The 20,541-nt window shown below is 47.6% G+C and overlaps 1 protein-coding gene across 1 annotated transcript; it reads left to right on the top strand.

Annotated features, from left to right (window-relative positions):
* Nucleotides 1–1,232: 1,232 nt before the first annotated feature.
* USP35 (ubiquitin specific peptidase 35) lies at nucleotides 1,233–19,816 on the top strand (the record flags this gene model as incomplete). The annotated part of the gene is made up of 10 exons (XM_080612272.1): nucleotides 1,233–2,073; nucleotides 3,485–3,620; nucleotides 8,762–8,891; nucleotides 10,311–10,412; nucleotides 14,096–14,254; nucleotides 14,779–14,972; nucleotides 15,091–15,184; nucleotides 17,000–17,106; nucleotides 17,837–19,028; nucleotides 19,646–19,816. Exons 1-10 carry the CDS (start codon nucleotides 1,392–1,394, stop codon nucleotides 19,814–19,816), a joined length of 2,967 nt encoding a protein of 988 aa, XP_080468398.1. The 5' UTR covers nucleotides 1,233–1,391.
* Nucleotides 19,817–20,541: the final 725 nt, after the last annotated feature.

Genomic DNA, 20,541 nt, shown 5'->3' with positions numbered 1-20,541 from the left:
GAACCCTCCACAAGGTCAACTCAATCACAGAATCATAGACTCACAGAGTGGTTTGCACGGGAAGGGACCTTAAAGCTCATCCAGCTCCAACCCCTGCCACAGGCAGGGACCCCTTCCACTGGAGCAGCTTGCTCCAAGCCCCTGTGTCCAACCTGGCCTTGAACACTGCCAGGGATGGGGCAGCCACAGCTTCTCTGGGCACCCTGGGCCAGCGCCTCAGCACCCTCATAGGGAAGAACTTCTTCCTTATATCTAACCTGAACTTCCCCTGTTTCAGTTTGACCCCATCACACCTTGTCCTGTTGCTGCAGTCCCTGATGAAGAGTCCCTCTCTAGCATCCTTGCAGCCCCCTTCAGATACTGGAAGACTAAACTCAGGTGGTTCTCCCTGTGTGTCTTTGAGGTCCTAATGTCAGTATGAAGATGATGCATACGTTCCTTATTCCTGCCCCATGGGTCATTTCAGGCTATAGGCAGGAAAGGAGGTTCTCCAAACGTGCATTTGTGCAGTACGTCACAGTGGGGGACCTGCTGTGGGTGAAGAAATCCTGGCTGTCTAGTTACATCACTCTGGAATGGGGTTTCTTGTGCAGTAATGCATCCAACACCTATGATAGATGCTAGTTACAGATGCTGTTCTGACCCCTTCTAGGGAAATCCTTAGGGTTTCTTTAAGCACTCCCTCCTCTAATGCTTTATTGCTGCTGAATTTGGGCTGTGACAAATGGGAAACTTTGCCTGACTCTGCAGTTTCTCTCTCCTCTCGCTCTGGTCCCGCATACAAATGCAGCAGGTCCCTGGAGAGAAGCCAAGACTGCACCACTCATCCGGAGTGACTGGCAGCACGGTGTGAGTGCCAAACCTACACCCCTGCGATTGCACACAGAGCCTGCAATCCCATCCCTGCTTCCCAGGGCTTTGCTCTCCTTCCCTGAATGTGAAAACAATCATTGGGACCATCTTTGTCTCTTTAGGACACATAAGCCAGTAGATACCAGTGGGAGACCTTGGCTTCCCCAGTTCCCCACTCAACCCCTCCTTAGGTTTATGGCATCATCTTGAGTTGCTGAACCTATCAAGGAGAGGGAGCTCATCCATCCCTGGGGTCAAGTGTAAGGTTGTAGTTGGTTGTTTAGAACACAAAAATGTTCAAATGTGTGATTAGTCTGAATAAATTCTGTATTTTTGTCCATTAATTGAGTTTGGAGGCTTTTGGATGAAGACTTTTCTGAATGCCACCATGAAAAGGGCAGAAGAACTATCATCTTCATAGTGGTTGCAGACAGCTCTCTTCTTTGGCCTCCCTTGTCAACCTGGGCTTGAAAGCTCAGCAGACCCTGTTTGAACTCATCTGCTGCTCTTTTCCTCTCTTTCAGCAGCTGGGAGCAGGGATGGACAAGATACTGGAAGCCGTGGTGATGTCCTCATACCCCAACAACGTGAAGCAAGGGCTTGTGAGGCGCGTCATTGAGGCAGCGAAGCAGCCCATGGACAGCGAGCAGTGCTGGTCCATGCTGGAGCTGTCTACCAAGCTTTATCTCACAGGGGACACCAAGTATAAAAGAGAGATTGGGAAAGAGGTTTTGGAGGTCTATGGCCACTATCACCCAGAGGAATTCGAGGAGTTCTTCAACGTCCGCTTCCTGCTGAGTCTCCTTCAGGAAGGTTATGGACCTCTGGGGAAGAGAAGCCATTATGTACTCGATTACATCCAGTTAGGACTGCAGTTCGTCCTGGACAGCCCATCGGCAAACAGCATCTTCAGCTTATTGAGGATCGAGGTGCTCCGGAAGGTCTGCGAGAGGCCGAGCCCCAAGCAGTGTGCGAAGATCAGCAAACTCTTAACTCAGCATCCTCAGTGCATTCCCACAGGAAAACACCAGGTCTTGTTCTGTCAGCAGCTGATCCGGTGCATTGGGCAGTTCCAGTGTGTTTCCGAGGGAGAAGAAGCCATCATGGAGTTCTTGGAGCAGGTGAACAAAGTGAGTGGTCTGCTGCAGAGGATCTGGAGGGCTCAGACCTCAGCCATCCTGCCCTCTTTGAAGGAGCTGTTCACCATCATTTCTTCAACAGGTAATGGAAAGAAACAAAAAGCAAACTAAAAAAAGGGATGGGAATGTGAATGTTGGCTCTGATGAAGTTCAATTTCTTTAGTTTGATATCTTGCATGGGTCTCATCCACTCCAGAAGTGCAGCCACAGCTGAAATGTAATAGGCAAACATCCCTTAAAGTTACCCAGGGAAAACAATTTGCTCCAAACCTCTGTGTGAAACAGTAAGGTTTTGGGAAGAAAGCAATAAATAGTGAGGGAGCAACGGCGTAGGAACAACACAGAGAAGCTTGATGAGTGCAGATCCATTGGCTGTACTGTGATTCACCTAAAAGTGCCTTGTAATACCTAAAGGGAGCCTGCAGGAAACCTGGAGAGGGGCTTTGGACAAGGGCCTGTAGGGACAGGCCAAGGGGAATGGCTTGAACCTGCCAGAGGGGAGATTGAGATGAGCTCTTAGGCAGAAGCTCTTCCCTGTGAGGGTGCTGAGGCGCTGGCCCAGGGTGCCCAGAGAAGCTGTGGCTGCCCCATCCCTGGCAGTGTTCAAGGCCAGGTTGGACACAGGGGCTTGGAGCAAGCTGCTCCAGTGGAAGGTGTCCCTGCCCGTGGCAGGGGTTGGAGCTGGATGAGCTTTAAGGTCCCTTCCAACCCAAACCATTCTGTGGTTCTATGGAACCCCTCAGTCTGTACACATGAGTTAACTGCATTGCAATATTTGCGGCACCGTTTTGTGTGTTCAGCATTTTCCAGCATCAGCTGAGCTTAATGGAAAGCTCTTTATCTGCAGCTGGTGAGTGGCACTCAAGGGCTTTTAGAAATGTCACTCTCTTATGGCTGACTTGCTGGGACCCCACAGCCTGATCCCTACCAGAAAACAGGGGCAAAGCTAGGGAGTTATTTTGCACCAATCTAGAGGAAGAAGCCCTACTATCTCTCTGGCTGGTGATCATACCTGAAGGAGGGACAGAAGATATTTAACCAACTTCTGGGGCCTTTAGGTTGCAGAGGGTCTCAGAAGTTTTTTGGAGGTACCAGTGCTATGAAAGGCTGGACTCTGCCAGCAAATGAGCTCTTCCTCCAGCTATTGCTAAGCCCATGAGAAGGATTTTTCAGTGCCCTCGGTATGAAATCCTCTTCCTTTGGAAGGTGCTTCATGAGGCAAACCTGCAGTTGCATCTCACTGCAATTATTTGCAGTACTTAGCATAAAGAGAGGAAATCTGGGACCCAAGATCTTGGGCCTCTGATTTCTTCCTCCCTTTAGGCTGTGTATGGCTTTATGCAGCAACCCATCTGCTATGACCCAGCCTCATGATGTGCTCCATCTATGTAGGCAGAAATGATCTGGCTTTTAGAAACAAGAAATGACCTCATGTGCCTGGTTTTCCTGGTAACTAACATCTTCATTGCTGGCGCTCATCCATGTCTTTGCAGAGGAGCAGGAAGCACCATCCAACGCCTTGGCCAGTGTGGTCCAGTTTGTCCCTCTGGAGCTTATGGATGGTGTTATAAGAAACCTAACCAACGATGACAGCATCACGGATGTGCAAATGATGACAGCCATTGGAAGGTAGGAGAGGCTGCATTAGGGAGCATCACTCTCAGTTCCAAGAAAAACCTGCCCCAAAGCTGCACTTAGTTCCTCTGTGTGGTTTTATCCCAACCAGGCTGGCTGGTGCTGTCTAGTGAGGAGTGTGTGGGCAAAAAGGGAGCTTCTGAATCCTTACTTCCAGCTCTGAGGGCCCAGAGAACTACAGTAAAGACTGATGATGATGATGATGATGATGATGATGATGATGATGAATTTGTTTGACTTGGTTGGTTTTGTTGGGTGTTTTAAGAAATAAGTAGTGTTACAGGAGGAGGTGATGGGTTCAGACTGAAACAGGGGAAGTTCAGGTTAGATATAAGGAAGAAGTTCTTTACTGTGAGGGTGATGAGGCACTGGAATGGGTTGCCCAGGGAGGTTGTGAATGCTCCATCCCTGGCGGTGTTCAAGGCCAGGTTGGACAGAGCCTTGGGTGCCATGGTTTAGTGTGAGGTGTCCCTGCCCATGGCAGGGGGGTTGGAACTGGATGATCTTAAGGTCCTCTCCAACCCAAACCATTCTATGCTTCCATGTTGATCTCTGTCTCCTTTCAGAAGAGCACCATCCTAAATCACCAGTCACAGTTAAAATCTTGGAAAGGGAGGTGTGCCCAACTGTTTCAACAGTCCCACCTTTACCTTTGTCAGGTGAATGTGGTGCTGCTGGTCTGGATCTTGGTGCTGTACAATGTTTATCCCTGCCCTCTGTGCAGGCAGAGTCAATGGAGACCTTATCAAGGTGTGATGAAGAGGAGTGGGTGAAATACTATCAGGTTAGACCTGGTCTTTGCAGCATCAGTGCCCTCTTTGGCATCACCAGATCTTCCTTGCACACTTGTGTCCAAGTCCTAAAGCCCTTCTGTGCTCAAGTTCCTTGCTCCACACTTACTTAGGAGTATCTTTGATGATCTTAAGGGTCTTTTCCAACCTAAATAAATCTGTGATCCTATCTTTAACTCGTGCTTTCCTTAGAGGTCAGCATTTAAATAGGTGTTCACATACAGTAGCACATGCACTTAACCCAAGGGAGCTGCTGTGATTTGATTTCACTGGAAACATGTCTTTTTCTCTTCTTACTATAGGATTTGTATGTGTGTCCCCAGTAAGGTTACATGACAAAACCACACATTATGCCTAATGGGAACTTTATGTATGCAGAAAGGACTTGCTTCTCTTTGACTTGCTGGAGAAGGTCATGGTTTTCTCACAGTCCAGAGCAACCCAAGACAAAAGCCGAAGTTATCAGCTCAGTTCTTAACCCTCTTTCTCCCTCTTTCTCTCCTTCTGGCCACCTGCTGCTGCAAGCTCCAGGCGATAAATCCTCTACGAGCGCCAGTGGCTAAATATAGAGGTTGCAAAATCAATTGCATCATTCCTTAAAGCAGTCTTTGTCACGCAGAGGGATGAGTAAATGATTACTCAGAGCTAGCCAAACATTAAGCAGAGCCTGCAAAATGTAATTAAGATCACTTAGGAGAAAGGCAGAAGGTTTGGCAGCTTGTTTATGGTAGACGGGTGCCCCAGAAAACAGCAGAACCATTGGCCTTTGGATGAGTGTGTGCTCCATGCCTAGAAAATCAAGGAAAAACGTACAAGTTGAAAGGATCTTTCAGCTTAGGACACAAATCTCTTCCTCCAAAACTTGGGATTGGGTGTTACTAGCAAGGGAATAAACTGAATGTGGGGCTGAGCTTCTGATCGAGCATTTGAAGAGCAAATAGAGGTAACAAAAAGCAAGGCTGGCACCTGCTGGTGCAGGTGAGCACCACAGTCTCTTTTAGAGAGTTTCTTGTTATTGAGGGCTTTTTGGAGGATTTTGTAGAAGGTGATATGGTAGGTCCAAGGTGGGATTTTATCCTGGTGTTTCCAGTCACTGGAGGGGAAGATACCTCGTGTTAGGAGTAGTCACAGTTTAGAACATCTGTCATATGAAAAGGGAACAAGAGGTGCTCGACAGAAGAAGTGAATCTGCAGTTTGAAGGGAGAATTTCTGCAGCTCGGTTTGACAACAGGAACTATAGGACTATACATGCGAGAGGGAGGAGAAGGGAAAAAGGCACATAAGTGGTACCGAGCATGCAAAATGGGGAGGTTTTCATGCTCAAGTTCTCCCATTTACTAAATATTTCTTGTATTCTGCTCTATCTGGTGAAACTTCATGAAAATAAAGTTGCTTCGTGTGCTTCCAACATCAACTAACTCGGTGCAAAACTGTGAGGTTTTGCCTTTTAATTACATGTAGTGTAGACGAGGCCCTCAGTGCCATGGGTTAGTGGTGGCCTTTGCAGTTCTGGCGAATGGCTGGACCTGATGAGCTTAAAGGTCTTTTCCAACCTAGTTGGTTCTGTGATTTTAGAGTTTATCTCTTTTTTAATAGAGATAATATTGAAGTGCATCCATGACTTCAGAAGTACTCACTGATTTGTTTTATTATTTGTGCTGGGGTTGTGTACGTTCAAAGAGCCCATGTCTAGATGAAGAAGGCGTCTGCTATCACACACTAGTGCAGGCACTTGCTACCTCTGGAAATCAGGATCTGAGCTTTTACAGGTTTAGCCTACCATTGGGTTCCTTTGGAAAATGAGGCCCCTGGCTTCCAAAGCATTTGTGGATCTTGCATTGTGCAAAGTGCAATGTGAATTTAAAGTGTAATTTCTTCCTTCCGTAGCATGCACGCAGCAGTATGCAGGACTGCAACTTAGTCCTGGCAAATGATGGCTTAAAGAGGAAAAGGTTATTTTATGGCTTTGTAAAAAAAAAAGACAGGATAAAAAGGACCTTTGGATCTCTGGATCCATCTCCCTGCTTTATAGGCATTGATATCATAGGTCCTTTTGATGGATGTTCAACTACACTGCTCAAAGCAGGAAGGGCTTTTGCTCTCTCTGCTCTTCTTTCATAGCTGTTCCACCTTTGGCTTGCTTTAATGGTTCAAATCTCTCTAATAGCCAGCCTATATGTATTTCTGGCCATCTTATCACTCATTTGATCTTACACCCACATAAATAGCTGAAATAACTCTTTTGCCTCCCTGGTGTTTATTCCTTCAACGTATGCAGGCAGAGCAGTCCCTTCCCATCTCTGCTTTCCTGTGGCTGTGCTAACCAAGCCAAGCTATTTTCAGCTTTTCTTACAGGAAATATTCTTCATTTCCCTGAGCGCCTTAACAGGGTTTTTCAGCACCTGCTCCCACTTCACTTCATTAGTGTTGGACATGGATGGTGATGTTTGTACATCATGTTCCGTGGGCCTTGGACATCATGGCCTTGGACAACAGCATGGGAGGTTCTTGTTTTGCCGTAGAAAAGAGCTTTTACTTCTTGTCTTTTCCATGGCTATTGTTACACTGGGAACTCATAGTCACCTGGTGGCTGGTTGTCTTCAAGCAGAAGATTTACTGTCATGTAGCATCCATTTCTTGTGCCTTGTGTGTGTTTTGAATCATTACATTTCCTCCCACTTCAACGCTTCTAATGCTCAGGGTCTCCTTCGTGCTACCTTGATCCTCTTCTTGTTTTGATGATGCCTGCCAGCTTTGCATCATCACCGATTTCACAGCCATGTTATGCTTGTGCTAACATTAGATCCTGAAGAATGATGCTTGTGGTGTCCTTTCAGAAAGCCAGTCAGATATGATCTGCTTCTGCCCTTTGACTAGAAATTCATATATCCTGTCAAACCTGACTTTGACACCTATGGTAACTCCCTGTGACATGATATCCCTTCTTCCCACCTATGCTGTCATTGCCTGTTCTCATTATAGGAATTGTCTTCCTATTCTTCCCACATAAAGCACCATACCGAAGTTAATAGAGTCATTAAACCTCACCAGAGTTGAGTTTTACATGATGGAAATCACCATCTCCTCTTAGCTGGAGTTCATGAGCTCTTCATGTTTCACTTTCCTATCAGCTGTCATTGCTCTTGTTTCCATTCTCAGAGCTTTTGCCTGCCTCCTCTTTGTCACCCTGATCAATTCATTTCTCTTGCTGAAAATGAAGGCAGAGGAGGTGTTTAGTGTGGAAGTCACATCCAGAGGCCATATCATATCTTCAATCACCATCACACCCTCCATAGATAGTGATTGCACGGCTTCCCTTATTCTCTTCTGATGCAAATGTCTGTGGAAGCTTTTCTGGCACTTGCCTAATTACCCAGCTTTGGTATTTCTCAACATCCCAATGTATTCTGCTCTTCAGGCCTTCTTTGCTCCCTAGCCTTTTGTTTTTCCAGTTTCTTCAAGACTTTATTTATTCCTACTCTTTGCCTTGTGGTGGTTACTTATCTGTGTTCTCTTCATACATTTTGCACAAGATACAGCCTAATAAGCAGAAGGGACTGATTGGGTAAAATAGCTGGACTGAGGTGGGAAACTGAGGATCAGGGATATCTTGAAATCAAAGGTACTGAAACGGTTAGCAGAGTTCGACCCTTGGAAATCCCAAGCCTTAGTTACTTCCCATCTTTGTCTAACATCAAATTTCAGCAGAAACAATGTGTCATCACTTAGTCTGAGGTTATTTTCTCATGAGTGACTTCTGCAAAGGATTTATAACTTGCAGAAACATGACAACGTGTTGCTGGAGTGGCTATAGCTGAAATGTGTTAGCTGTGACATTCAGGAATAGCTGGCTTCCATTAGAGTTACCAGTATTTACTGCGTTATGCTTCGGAAATCAATATTTCCCACACAGAGAATGAAAAGCTCTGAATCTGAGTGCTTTTTCCTTACCAGCAACAATGCAGAGGTTCATACTGGTATCATTTGTTTTCTAATGGTGACAATGCAGAGACCCTGATCAGCACTTCACAGAGGTGGTATATAGAGTTTCAGTGTTAAAACTGGAACTCAAGTTGGCTGAAGTCAGTGGAAGAAATCCCCACTTTCTTCTATGGACTTGGCTCTGATTCTCTGCTCCACTGTGGTTCACCACTGCACGATGGGGTAATTCCACTTCAGGCTCTGTTGTGCTTTGAATAACATGTGAAATGCCTCATGAAGAGCCCATCTCTTACCCAGTTATCCCACTAGACACGAATTTGGAGGAGGTTTAACTCAGAGTGGAGATTGGCTTCCACAATCTGTGCATTAAATTTACTTGAAGAGCTTGTATTTCATTTCAGGATGATCGACTGGGTGTCCTGGCCCCTGGGCAAGCACATAGACAAGTGGATCATCGCTCTGCTGAAGGGTTTGGCTGCAGTGAAAAAGTTCAGCATCTTGATTGAAGTTACTCTTTCTAAGATCGAAAAGGTCAGTGGGTTCTTTTAAACATGAATGTGAACAACAGACTTGTCCCTGTACCTCAGGTATCTTCTTGCCTTTCAATTCAATGAGGATGAGATGTGACTTGAGATGCACAGACAAGAGTATGCTGTCCCAGGGTTTGAAGAGATCGTTGTGTGCCTTGCAAATGGTGCTTTGCTGTGTATGGGGTGATGGGCTGATGCTGTTTTGCAGCTAAAAATGTTGTTCTCCAAAACAACCTGCAGTTCTTTAGGTATTGGTGTGCAGAGGTACTGATATCTTAAAGGTTAGGAAATGAAAGAAGCCAAGGATTTTCAAGCCAACCAACCAATTTCCTTCCCAAACTATGGAGCTCTTGTAACACCTGCCTTTGGGAATATGACTTGCTCTCCTTCAGCTGTGCCTGGTTGGCACAAGCAAAATACACACCAGTGAGCATATTAACTACACAGTCACAGATCAGTGTGAAAGCCTGTGCCCTGGCCTGAGTTCATTTGCTAGTGCAGATAAAGCCCCCACTGCCGTTGCCATCACCTCTTTCAGCAATGAGTACTTGGTGCCCTCTGAAAACTGTGTCATCAAGGGCTGAAATTGGTCACCACTTTAAAGCATTTTCCATGCTGTGATCCTGCTGTTCCCTCCTTTGTATGATGGGGATAACACCAGGCTGAGCCTCCAGTGGAAGTCACCATTGAAATTATTAAGATTGTGATTATTAGTATTGGAACATGATCAATAACTGCAGTTGTCCTTGTGATCCCCCATGTGCATTGAGCAGCAGGAGAGCAGCCAAGTATCTCTGGCTTATCTTTATCTTTCCTTTTGTAGTTTAACGCATAGGAAAAGGACACAGCCCTTAAAATAACATGAGTTTTGAAACTCTTAGAAATATGGTAGAGGGCATTGTCAACTTACGCCATTGTCTATGAAGTAGGATAAATACCATTACTTAGCCTTTGAAAAACACCTTTGCTTTCTATCAGCTTGAAACGTTATTGGTAAAGATCCAAATGCCACAATAAAACAGAAACGACAGCATAGAATCATAGAATCATAGAATGGTTTGGGTTGGAAAGGACCTTGAGATCATCTAGTTCCAACCCCCGTGCCATGGGCAGGGACACCTCACACTAAACCATGGCACCCAAGGCCTTATCCAACCTGGCAAGGCCTCATCCATCAGGAGGTGTGGAGGCGCAGCGGGGTTACAGAGAGGGTGACGATAACCCACATGGTATTTTTAGGATGCTCTGGATAGGAGACAACTGAAGGCCTGGCTGCAGGCTGCTTGCTTCAACATCCCCATTGAACAGAAGAAGACCAGCAGCTGGGGGAGATGCCCAGTGCCTCTTTCCTGCTGGTCACTTCTCCCATGTGTTGCGGTGCTATTCTGCCTTCTCATTTGCTTTCTTTCTCCCTCACCAGGTCTTCTCCAAGTTGCTGTACCCCATTGTGAGGGAGGGGGCTTTGTCCGTCCTGCAGTACATGCTGCTGAGCTTCCAGCACTCCCACGAGGCATTTCACTTGGTAAGGCTGGCCTGCGCTTGGGTGAGGGCATTGCCCTGAGTGTAACCGTGATGTGGGGCAACAGGGGTGGGAGGCAACCTGAGGTGCTGAGATATTGGGGGATATTTCCCTCATCTGCTTGATATCACTGAGTGATGTAAACCCAACCCTGTCCATCCACATGTAGCCTGTCCTGGAAGATGCAGGTAGCTTCTTGTAGCCTCTCCTGCAGCCCAAACAGCTTTTGGAGCACCACAAAGCTGGTGATGAGATGTGGAGGGAAGACCTGAGTCTAAAAGGAGTTTTTTGCCACAGACAGAGCAACCACCCAATGTCAGAGTGAGGCGCAGAGCATAACTGTGGCTTTGCTCTTCCTATGGGTCCTCCCATTTCTCTTGAGCTTTACCAGCCTGGTGGCTCATCTCCAGGGATAAATCAGTATAAAGCTGTCTGGGGCTTGGCTTTTCCAGGTTTGAAATGTGTGCAATGTGTGCATGCTCCACTTTTTATCTATGACGCTCTACCAGCTGGAGGAGTGATGTCTAGGGCAAGTGCATCCCTTTGGTCCTGTCCCAGCTTCAAAACCCAACAGCCAAAGATGCAGATGATGCAAATATATTGGATAGCCTGTCAAGCCACACTGAGGGTCCCATCAGCACTGGCTGTAGTGCTTTGCAATCATTTCGTCCTGGCGTTTGCCAGCCCTGCGGGTGGAAGAGGAGGATCCCCTTTTTCCTGCCCTAGCTCTTAGACCACTTGCTTCTCCCAGTCACTCTCCTTTGTGCTGAGCCATTTGTACAGCTGTGGGCTGAGCTGTGTATTAAAATGAGCCCACTTGAAACCTAACCTAGCAGGAAATCCTAATGGTCTGCATTGCCCACCTTGGTCTAGGTCTGGGACAACCACAAACATGCGTTTGCCTGGAGAAGGAAAGGGAAGGAGGTAGAGGGGTGATCTGGGGCAGGAACATGAGCAGGCTACACTGACCCAGGCTGGCTTAGGTTGTAGTTTTCTATTAGCGGGTATAGAAGATACAGCCTCACATTTGTCCCCACCCTTTCAGCTGAGGTGTGATAGATGTTGCCACTCTGGCTTTGGGATATGTTAGGTGAAACCTTTGCATTGAGAGCATCTTGGAGGGCTCATGCAGTGGAAGGCAGATAATACATTCTTAAACAGCCCTTGCTGTTTCCTAAGCAGATTCCTGACTGTCCATTGGACTCAGTGGGCCCCATAGCACCTGTGACTTCCAATTGTCACCAACACATGTCAGCCATTACCATTTCTTCAAGTGATGCATCTTCTTTCAAAGCACTGTACAGCATCAGTGCAATAAGACTTGAGGACTGGTACAGAACACTTCCACTTCATGAATTCTGCACTCTTAAAAGCACAAAACCACTTCTAACAGCATTTTAATCTTCTCTTTTCATTCCCATAGTGATATTTTATGGTCGATTTTGCTGTTGACACCAAAGCATTGCTCTGCTTCTCACTGGTGTTGCTCCTGGAATGCTGTAAATAGGCAGCAAGACTGAAAGCAAAGGCATGCTTGCAGTGATTGAACTGATAAAAGCAGCAATGGAAAAGTACTCCTATTAATGTCTGATTGGATGCTTTTCCATTAAAGCCCTTCCATTTGGCTTTTTGCCTAAAGTTCACAGGATAAACAGATAAGGCTGGAACAAAGCAGAGCTGGCCAACGTTTTCAACCGCTGCTTTTTCATTCCTCAGCTGGAGACACTTTAAATGAGCCTGAATTTCTTGAGAAACCCTTTGGTTTCTACAGATAGCCTCATTCCAACGCCTTGTCTTCAGTCGGGCGTCCGGAGTTCGAAACACTCCAAAAGCTGTCAGTTGCTCTTGGCTTGAAGTTTCCATCTGCAGCCCAGCGAGCACAAATCCCCTCTCTTATGTATGAAAAACCAGGGAACAAACCTGTCTTTGCTTCTCATCTTCTTGTGTTTGCCCTGGCTCTTTGGAAGGGCTTTGGGAATTGTTCCCACCACAGCTTGGCAAAATATTGATGTAGAAAGTGGGATTCATTTGCTTTCCCAACAAAATTGGAAAGGGAGTAGTTAAAATCGCCAAGGTTTTGAGGAGAAAAAGGGAGAAAGGAGAGAGGAAGATGAAGGAAGAGAGGACCAAGAAACGGTTGGATTTGAGACCCTGAGACTTCATTCCAGGATTGTTCTGGGGTAAAAATAACATCATATAAACACGACAAAGGTTGTGTAAGTGCCCAGGGTCACTCTAGCACATGTGCAGGGCTGGAAATAGGTTATTAATTGTGAGTGCAGCAGAGGGTGCCAGTGAGCAATGTATGGTCTGTGTTTGTCTGCGCGTTGGTTTCCAGATGAAAGCACAATAACAAATGTGCTGTTTATGTGCCTGTCGCCACCCGTCCAACCACAGCGATCCCAGTTTGGTTTATACAGTGTAAAATGCAATATAGCACACCAGGAAATGCTTCTTGTAGGCTAATTTGTCTGTCTTGTAGGTCTGAATCCCTGCACTTGGCAGTTGGTGTATACTGCTCCTTTCCACTGTAGGTGTATGATTTGTAGAATCACAGAATCAACCAGGTTGGAAAATCCCTTTAAGCTCATCAGGTCCAACCGTTCCCCAGCACTGCCAAGGCCACCACTAAACCACTTCACAAAGCACTACATCTGCAGGACATTTGAACATCTCCAGGGACGGTGCCTGCAGCCCTGCCCTGGGCAGCCTGTTCCAATGCCTGAGCACCCTTTGGGGCAGGAATTGTTCCTCAGCTCCATCTAAACCTGCCCTGGTGCAGCTTGAGGCCGGTTCCTCTTGTCCCATCCCTTGTTCCTTGGGAGCAGAGCTCAGCCCCTCCTGGCTCCATCCTCCTCTCAGGCACTTGTAGGGAGCCATCAGGTCCCCCCTGAGCCTTCTCTTCTCCAGACTGAACCCCCCAGGTCCCTCAGGCATTCCCCATCACACTTGGGCTCCAGGCCCTGCTCCAGCTCTGTTGCCCTTCTCTGGCCCCGCTCCAGCCCCTCAATGTCTCTCTTGTAGTGAGAGGCCCAGAGCTGAACACAGGATTTGAGGTGCAGCATCACCATGATCACCAAGATTTAGCAGACAATGATAATTGCAGCATGGCAAAGCAGAAGCATGGACCTGCAAGTGCCATGCACCATGAAACCCTCCAAGGTCTATAGCATTTGCACTACTGAAGTCAACAGAAGAGTTGCTGTTGAGCTCACAGAGCGAAGGACGAAGTCCAGAATGGCACTGCAGTCATAGAATCATAGAATCATAGAATAGTTCGGGTTGGAAAGGACCTTAAGATCATCCAGTTCCAGCCCCCCGCCTTGGGCAGGGACACCTCACACTAAACCATGGCACCCAAGGCCTCATCCAACCTGGCCTTGAACACTGCCAGGGATGGAGCATTCACAACTTCCCTGGGCAACCCATTCCAGTGCCTCAGCACCCTCACAGTAAAGAATTTCTTCCTTAGATCCAATCTAAACTTCCCCTGTTTCAGTTTGAACCCGTTACCCCTTGTCCTGTCACTGCAGTCCCTGATGAAGAGTCCCTCCCCAGCATCCTTGCAGACCGCCTTCAGATGCTGTCCTTTCTTCCTGGGAGTGAATTCCATTCCCCCACATGTGTGTTAAAGTTCTGTGAGTAATTTGGAGTCATTTCTGATGCACTGAATTTCCCTTTTCCAGCTGCTCCCTCACATCCCCAGGCTGGTGGCCTCTCTGAAGAAGGAGGACTCCAACTCTGCCACCAGCTCCCTGGAGCAGCTGGCTGAGCTCATCCACTGCATGTTCTTCCGCTTCTCAGGATTTCCTGATCTCTATGAGCCAGTCCTGGAAGCAGTTAAGGTAAGACACACACCTCTCAGTCATTTTTCTGTTCTCCATATGGAAATGGCATTCTAGTTTGCAGCCTGGTGCAGAGGGACTGTGCTACGGTAGGGATGGCTTAACCTTAATGCCTCAAACTGTGGTAGAAGAAAGGGATTAACATCCTGAGCTTGAGCCCCATGTAGGCAGATTGAACGAAGATAGTTCTGTTATGGTGGACCAGCAGAAGTTCTGATTGTGCCTGTGGGTTTTAGGTATGATTTCAATATTGAATGCCTCTAAAGGACTAATACTATCAGTTTATACAGCCTAAAATACAACATAGCACACCACACAACACTTCTTGTAGGCTAATCCGTCTATCTTGTAGGTTTGAATCCCTGCGCTTGCAGTGTTAGCAGCTAAACACTTGCATGGATGCAAGTTCATGCAAAGAGCAGGGGAAATGAGTTCCGTGAGCACCTCTAGCAGAAGAGTGTTGTGATTGTCCATTACTAACTCTTCACATGGAATGATCTGTAACATGGATCTCTCTTTGCAAGGCTCTTCCTGTTCCAAATGAAGATCGGATTAAACATCTCCTGGGGCAGAATGCCTGGACCTCGCAGAAGAACGAGCTGGCCTGCTTCTACCCACGGCTGGCATCCAAATCAGAGACGGGAAAGATTGGGTTAATAAACTTGGGAAACACCTGCTACATGAACAGCATCATACAGTCTCTTTTCATGGCTTCGGAGTGAGTCTTTGCTCCCTTCCTCCCACTCAAGACTTGCTCCAGGGGTTGCTTATCCCATCGGTGTTACACATCCCACTTTTCCATCCTTATGGGCTGCATCTCTGTTTTTCCTTTGCAGCTTTCGGCATTCGGTGTTGAATCTGACCGAGGGCAACTCCCAGCCCCTGATGACAAAACTCCAGTGGCTCTTTGCGTTTTTGGAGCACAGTCAGGTAATTATTTCATGTTCTAGTTATTTGTTTGGACTGTCGGCGGCGGAAAGGCTCGTCTCCAAGTTGCTTCCTGTCGACTCCAACGTGCTGATAAGGAGCTGTGGATCTTGGTGGGTTCTTAGAACAGGACCAGTCTTGTTTGTAGGAGGGAGGCTAGCTTTGGGGTTGGAGAAGGCGAGCTCCCACCACCCATGCAAGCGAGCTGTGTTCACACCCGGCTGCCTGTCTTCAGTCTTCCTGGGTTGGGCTGATATAATAACTAATAGCTCTGACAATAAAGTCCTTCTGGCAATAGCTCACACATGTGGCCAGCTGAAAAGCCTGTTGGTATAAAGCAGAGGGTTTTGTTTCTTGCTGTGCAGCACGGAAAAGACTGGAGCAGCTCATTTGTCATTTGTCTTCACAGCAAAGCAGAAATCATGGGTGAAAATTGCCTTCAAAGGGGTTTTGTTAAAAGAAAAGTAATAAAAATCCCCCTTGGATTCCTGATGCTTTGAATGGTCTGTATGTGAGGGAAAGTAAAATACAAATAACACCCTTAAACAAATGAAGTATGAGCGCTTTCTGGACAAACATTATATTTAATATGAGTGACTCCTGGGGATACAGCTAACTCATATCTAGCTCCTCTCTTAAAAAGCATCTCTTTCTGTTGCTAGAAATACATGATTTTGAAAGTCCAGTGATTTTTCCCTTGCTGTGAACCTGGTCATTCGGGCTTCTTTACTTCCCAAGCCTTGACTGCCAGAGCTGGCTCATTGGATTGTGGTATTACAACAGATACCTTTTGGGGTTAAAGTACAGGCAACCTGTTAAATTTTACATTTAGGCATAGAAGAGTCTAGGTTTCGATGGCAGGTTAGGGGGTGTGTGAGCTGTGATGAGCAAATACAGAAGCAAATGCAATTAATTTACTTGTTGTGTTGTTTATGGGTAATAACTTCCTGCTGATTTCCTAAGAGCCTTCTTAGTTATTTTTCTTCTTCGGGCTGTTCTTAAAGCTACTTCTTTGCCAAAGACGCGTCTTTTCCCATGTTAATGAGACAGCTGCTTCCTAATGGCAGTGATTACATTAACTGGAGATGCAGATTACCTGCCCGCAGTGATCAGGATGACAGGTGGAAGTTTAGTGGATATTTTGCTTTGGTTTTGTTTCTTTTTATTATGAGAGGATTTGGTGAAAGAGATCCTGATCGAATTAAATGGAGCATCAAATTCAATTCAGGCTGAGTTAAGTAGAAATCTCTGGGTCAGGCCAATAAACCATTTCAAAATTGAAGGAAGAAACAAACATGTGGATATTTTATGGAGTATATGTAAAATAATGGCTGAAATGCATCCTGGTTTGCAGCAAAACATGAAAGTCTTCCTGTGCACTGAGATTAAGCTTTATAGGAATAAAGACCTTACAGGCGCACAAGTGCACACTGCTCCCACTGAAGCAGCTGAAAGACCCTCCTCTCCCTTATCCATCCTCCTGTGTGAATAAAATCGTAGAATGGTTTGGGTTGGAAAGGACCTTAAGCTCATCCAGTTCCACCCCCCCTGCCATGGGCAGGGACATCCCACACTAAACCATGGCACCCAAGGCTCTGTCCAACCTGGCCTTGAGCACTGCCAGGGATGGGGCAGCCACAGCTTCTCTGGGCACCCTGCGCCAGCGCCTCAGCACCCTCACAGTAAAGAACTTCTTCCTTATATCCAACCTGAACTTCCCCTGTTCCAGTTTGAACCCATCACCCCTTGTCCTATCGCTACAGTCCCTGATGGCGGGTCCCCAAGATTAAATGCATTTCTTCTTCTGTCTTGCTGCAGCGACCTGCCATCTCACCTGAGAGTTTCCTCTCTGCCTCCTGGCCCCCCTGGTTCACCCCTGGTGCTCAGCAGGACTGCTCAGAGTATCTCAAGTACTTGCTGGACCGGTACGTGGCCATCATCATCAGTTAGGAGTCTGGTGACAGTGATATCCCTAGACCAGACGTAATGTTTAATGTTGACCCATGTGCAGGTGGATGAGACCTGAAGGAGGTGGGAGAGTAGAGGCTTGGGGTGAAAGACTGTAAGAGCTGTCCAGGGCTCCCTGATAAAACCCTGCTTGGGCTGGCTTAGGGATAAGGTCAGAACTGGTTTGGGTTGGAAGGGACCTTAAAGCTCATCCAGTTCCAACCCCTGCCACAGGCAGGGGCACCTTCCACTAGAGCAGCTTGCTCCAAGCCCCTGTGTCCAAGCTGGCCTTGAGCACTGCCAGGGATGGGGCAGCCACAGCTTCTCTGGGCACCCTGTGCCAGCGCCTCAGCACCCTCACAGGGAAGAACTTCTGCCTAATGAGTTGTACCAAGTTTGGATTTGCATGACAAGCCTCTCAGCCTCCTCTGTAAAATGTTCATTCCTGCCTTTCTCTTACCTAGAAATCCCCAGTCTCTGATGTCCCATTGAGACTTCTACAAGTAAGGGGTCAATGGCACATGGAGACCTCAGGCTCCCAAATCCTGCTCAACTCCTCCCCACCTTCCTCCCGTAGTACCAGACCCCTGGGCATGCACAGGTTAACCCACATTAACCCCTTGGAGAGAAGAACAGAGCCCCTACTTAAAAACTACCTCTTGATGTTATATTGGTGCATGATGCAGCCTTTTTTCCCCCCTCCCAAAGGTTGCATGAAGAAGAAAAGACTGGGAAAAGGATCTATCAGAAACTCAAGGAATCCAGCTTGATGTCTCAGGCTGTGGAGCATCATTACTTAAAAAAGACACTGATTGAGAAGATGTTTGGGGGTAAAATGATGACAAAGATCCGCTGCTTGAAGTGTCTGAATGTCTCCTCCCGGGAAGAAGCCTTCACGGACCTGTCCTTGGCTTTCCCCCCATCGGACAGGCACATCCGTAGGAGCGCGTCTGTTTTACCTGTGGAAGAAATCGGCCCACAGCTTATTGAGCCTTCTGAAAACCCAAGCCAGCTTACGGGGTCTCCTTGGATCCAGAGGAAGGCCCCTATGGCCCGAGAACCTGCAGCCCCACCAGTGCCAGTGGAAACATTGGGTTTCCAGGAGCCAGGAGAAGTGGCAAATCCCTTAAGTGGCAACGCCATTGGCTTGGATGCAGCCAAAGACCCAATCTCAGCCAAAGACTCCAGATCCGTCCCGGATTTAATCAACTATTTTCTATCCCCGGAGAGGCTGACAGCAGAGAACAAATACCACTGTGAGAAATGTGCATCCCTGCAGGATGCTGAGAAGGTGGCAGAGTTGACGGAGGGTCCGCACTACCTCATCCTCACACTGCTGCGGTTCTCCTTTGACCCACGGACTATGAAGAGGAAGAAGATCCTGGACAATGTCTCCATCCCCGTGGTCCTCAAGCTTCCCATCCTTGTCGCCTCGGAGGAATCCAAGGAGGTTTGCTGGCATGGGAAGGACAGGGCTGCTCCGGGAAGTGGCTTCATGTCTGTTGTGTATGATCTCTGCAGTGTGGTGGTGCATTCGGGCATCTCCTCTGAGAGTGGCCACTACTATTGCTACTCCAGGGAGTGCGCTGACACCGTCCCCCATGGGCAGCCCCGGAACGGGGCACCAAAACCAGCCTCTGACAAGCAGTTGGACTTTGAAATCCAATGGTACCTCTTCAATGACACCAGAGTTTCCTTCTCCTCCTTTGAATCTGTCAGCAACGTCACCTCTTTCTTCCCCAAGGACACTGCCTATGTCCTGTTCTACAGGCAGCGGCCAGGCAGGCAGAGCTGCCTGCTTCATGAGGCTCTGGCCGAGGCTGGCCGTCTGCATGGAGAACCTTCCCTCCATAAGGACTTGATGGAAGCCATTTCCAAAGATAACATCCTCTACTTGCAGGTAACTCCCTCTGCTGTGCACAGCAGGGTGCAATCCTGCAGCTTGCTGGCTCACGGGCCGCATTCCCACCCATCCGGGTTGTGTCCTGTGGATAAATCCACGCATGCAGACACCCATCCACTCCCTGAAGTCAAATCCCTTTCGTTTTTAGCACCCAGGTGTAAACAGGTTGTAGTTTCCTGATGAAACTGGGTATCAAGGTTGGTGCAAGGCAGCTCTTGGTTGTTCTTGCGGTTGACTTGCTGTTGCCTGCCCCAAGCAGCACTCCTGAGGACCTGAGAAAGATGGATGAGCTGGGAATACAGAGTGGAACAGATTCCATTCAACTGACGGAGTTCAATGCTTTCCAAACAGCAGTGTCCCATAGGACATCAGCAGCACCTGGGAGAGAGTCCCTCCTCTCCCAGAGGTGACATGGAAGGGCTGTATTTGATCATCGGAGAGGCTCAATGCTTTGCTGCTCTAGAGATTAGCACATGGCCTTCTCGCCCCAGCTTAATTTGGAGAAGGGCATCCCAACAGCCTCCCATCTCCTTGGGGAGGGTGGGAGCATCCCTCTAACTGGGTCATTTATCCACAGATATCCTTATGTTATTTCTCCCTCTTTCTCCTCCCAGGAGCAGGAAAAAGAAGCCAGGAACAGAGCCGCCTACATTTCTGCCTTGCCAAAATCCCCGCTGTGGTGGAGAGACTTTGACAGGGATAAGGATGATGACAACTCCTCGGGGGGCTGCAGCCCGGCGGCAGGTGGTGGTGGATCCGGCTCCTTTCATGGACTCGTCTTCTAGCCAATGGGTTAAACCAGATAATCAATGTCCATGGGGACAGCCTGAAGCCAGAGGTTCCTCTTCCTTGCCTTGATGACAGTGAGCATCTTGGAGGAAGATTTAGGGAATATTTAAATGGAAAAGGACTCAGGGGTTGATTTGGAGGTGCCCGGAGGGTCCCACTGCTTCCTATGCACTTGGTCTTCACGCCTTAATGTAACTAAGCTAATGCACAGATGAGCAGCTGCTGAAAGCTCGGAGAAGTGCCCTTTTGCTTCAGCATAGCCGTGTCTTGCCCGCTGTGAGCCATGCCACCAACCTGGGGAGAGGATGGGGACAAGAATGAAGATGGACCCAGTGGGGCTGCAGGGATGGAGATCTCCCAGTGCACATCCCATCTACAGCTGTGAGTTGGTTTGGGGGGGACCTCTTGTTGTTTGTTGGTTCTTTTAATGTGGTTTTGAGAACTTGACGTACCTCTAAAGGTAGAAAAAACACCAAGCAGCCAAAATGACAACACTGATCTTGTGGGGTGGTGAGCTTGTAAACCTGTTTGGTCACAGTGAGCAGTGGCAGAAGAGATTGAGGGGCACAAACCCCTCCAGTCAAGAGAGACTGATGTGGTCTGGTTGGGCTTTTAGATCTCCAGCAAAGCCCAGTTGTGTTACTGGTGACCTCTGGATGCTGTTAGTGATGCTGTTGGTGTATACAACAGGTCCAAATGCACAACTGGTCTTCCGGATGTG

Source organism: Psittacula echo (assembly GCF_963264785.1).
Source record: "Psittacula echo genome assembly, chromosome: 3".
Classification (NCBI taxonomy): domain Eukaryota; kingdom Metazoa; phylum Chordata; class Aves; order Psittaciformes; family Psittacidae; genus Psittacula; species Psittacula echo.
Note: the sequence above shows the minus strand (reverse complement) of the source record. Positions and strands in the feature narration are given on the sequence as shown.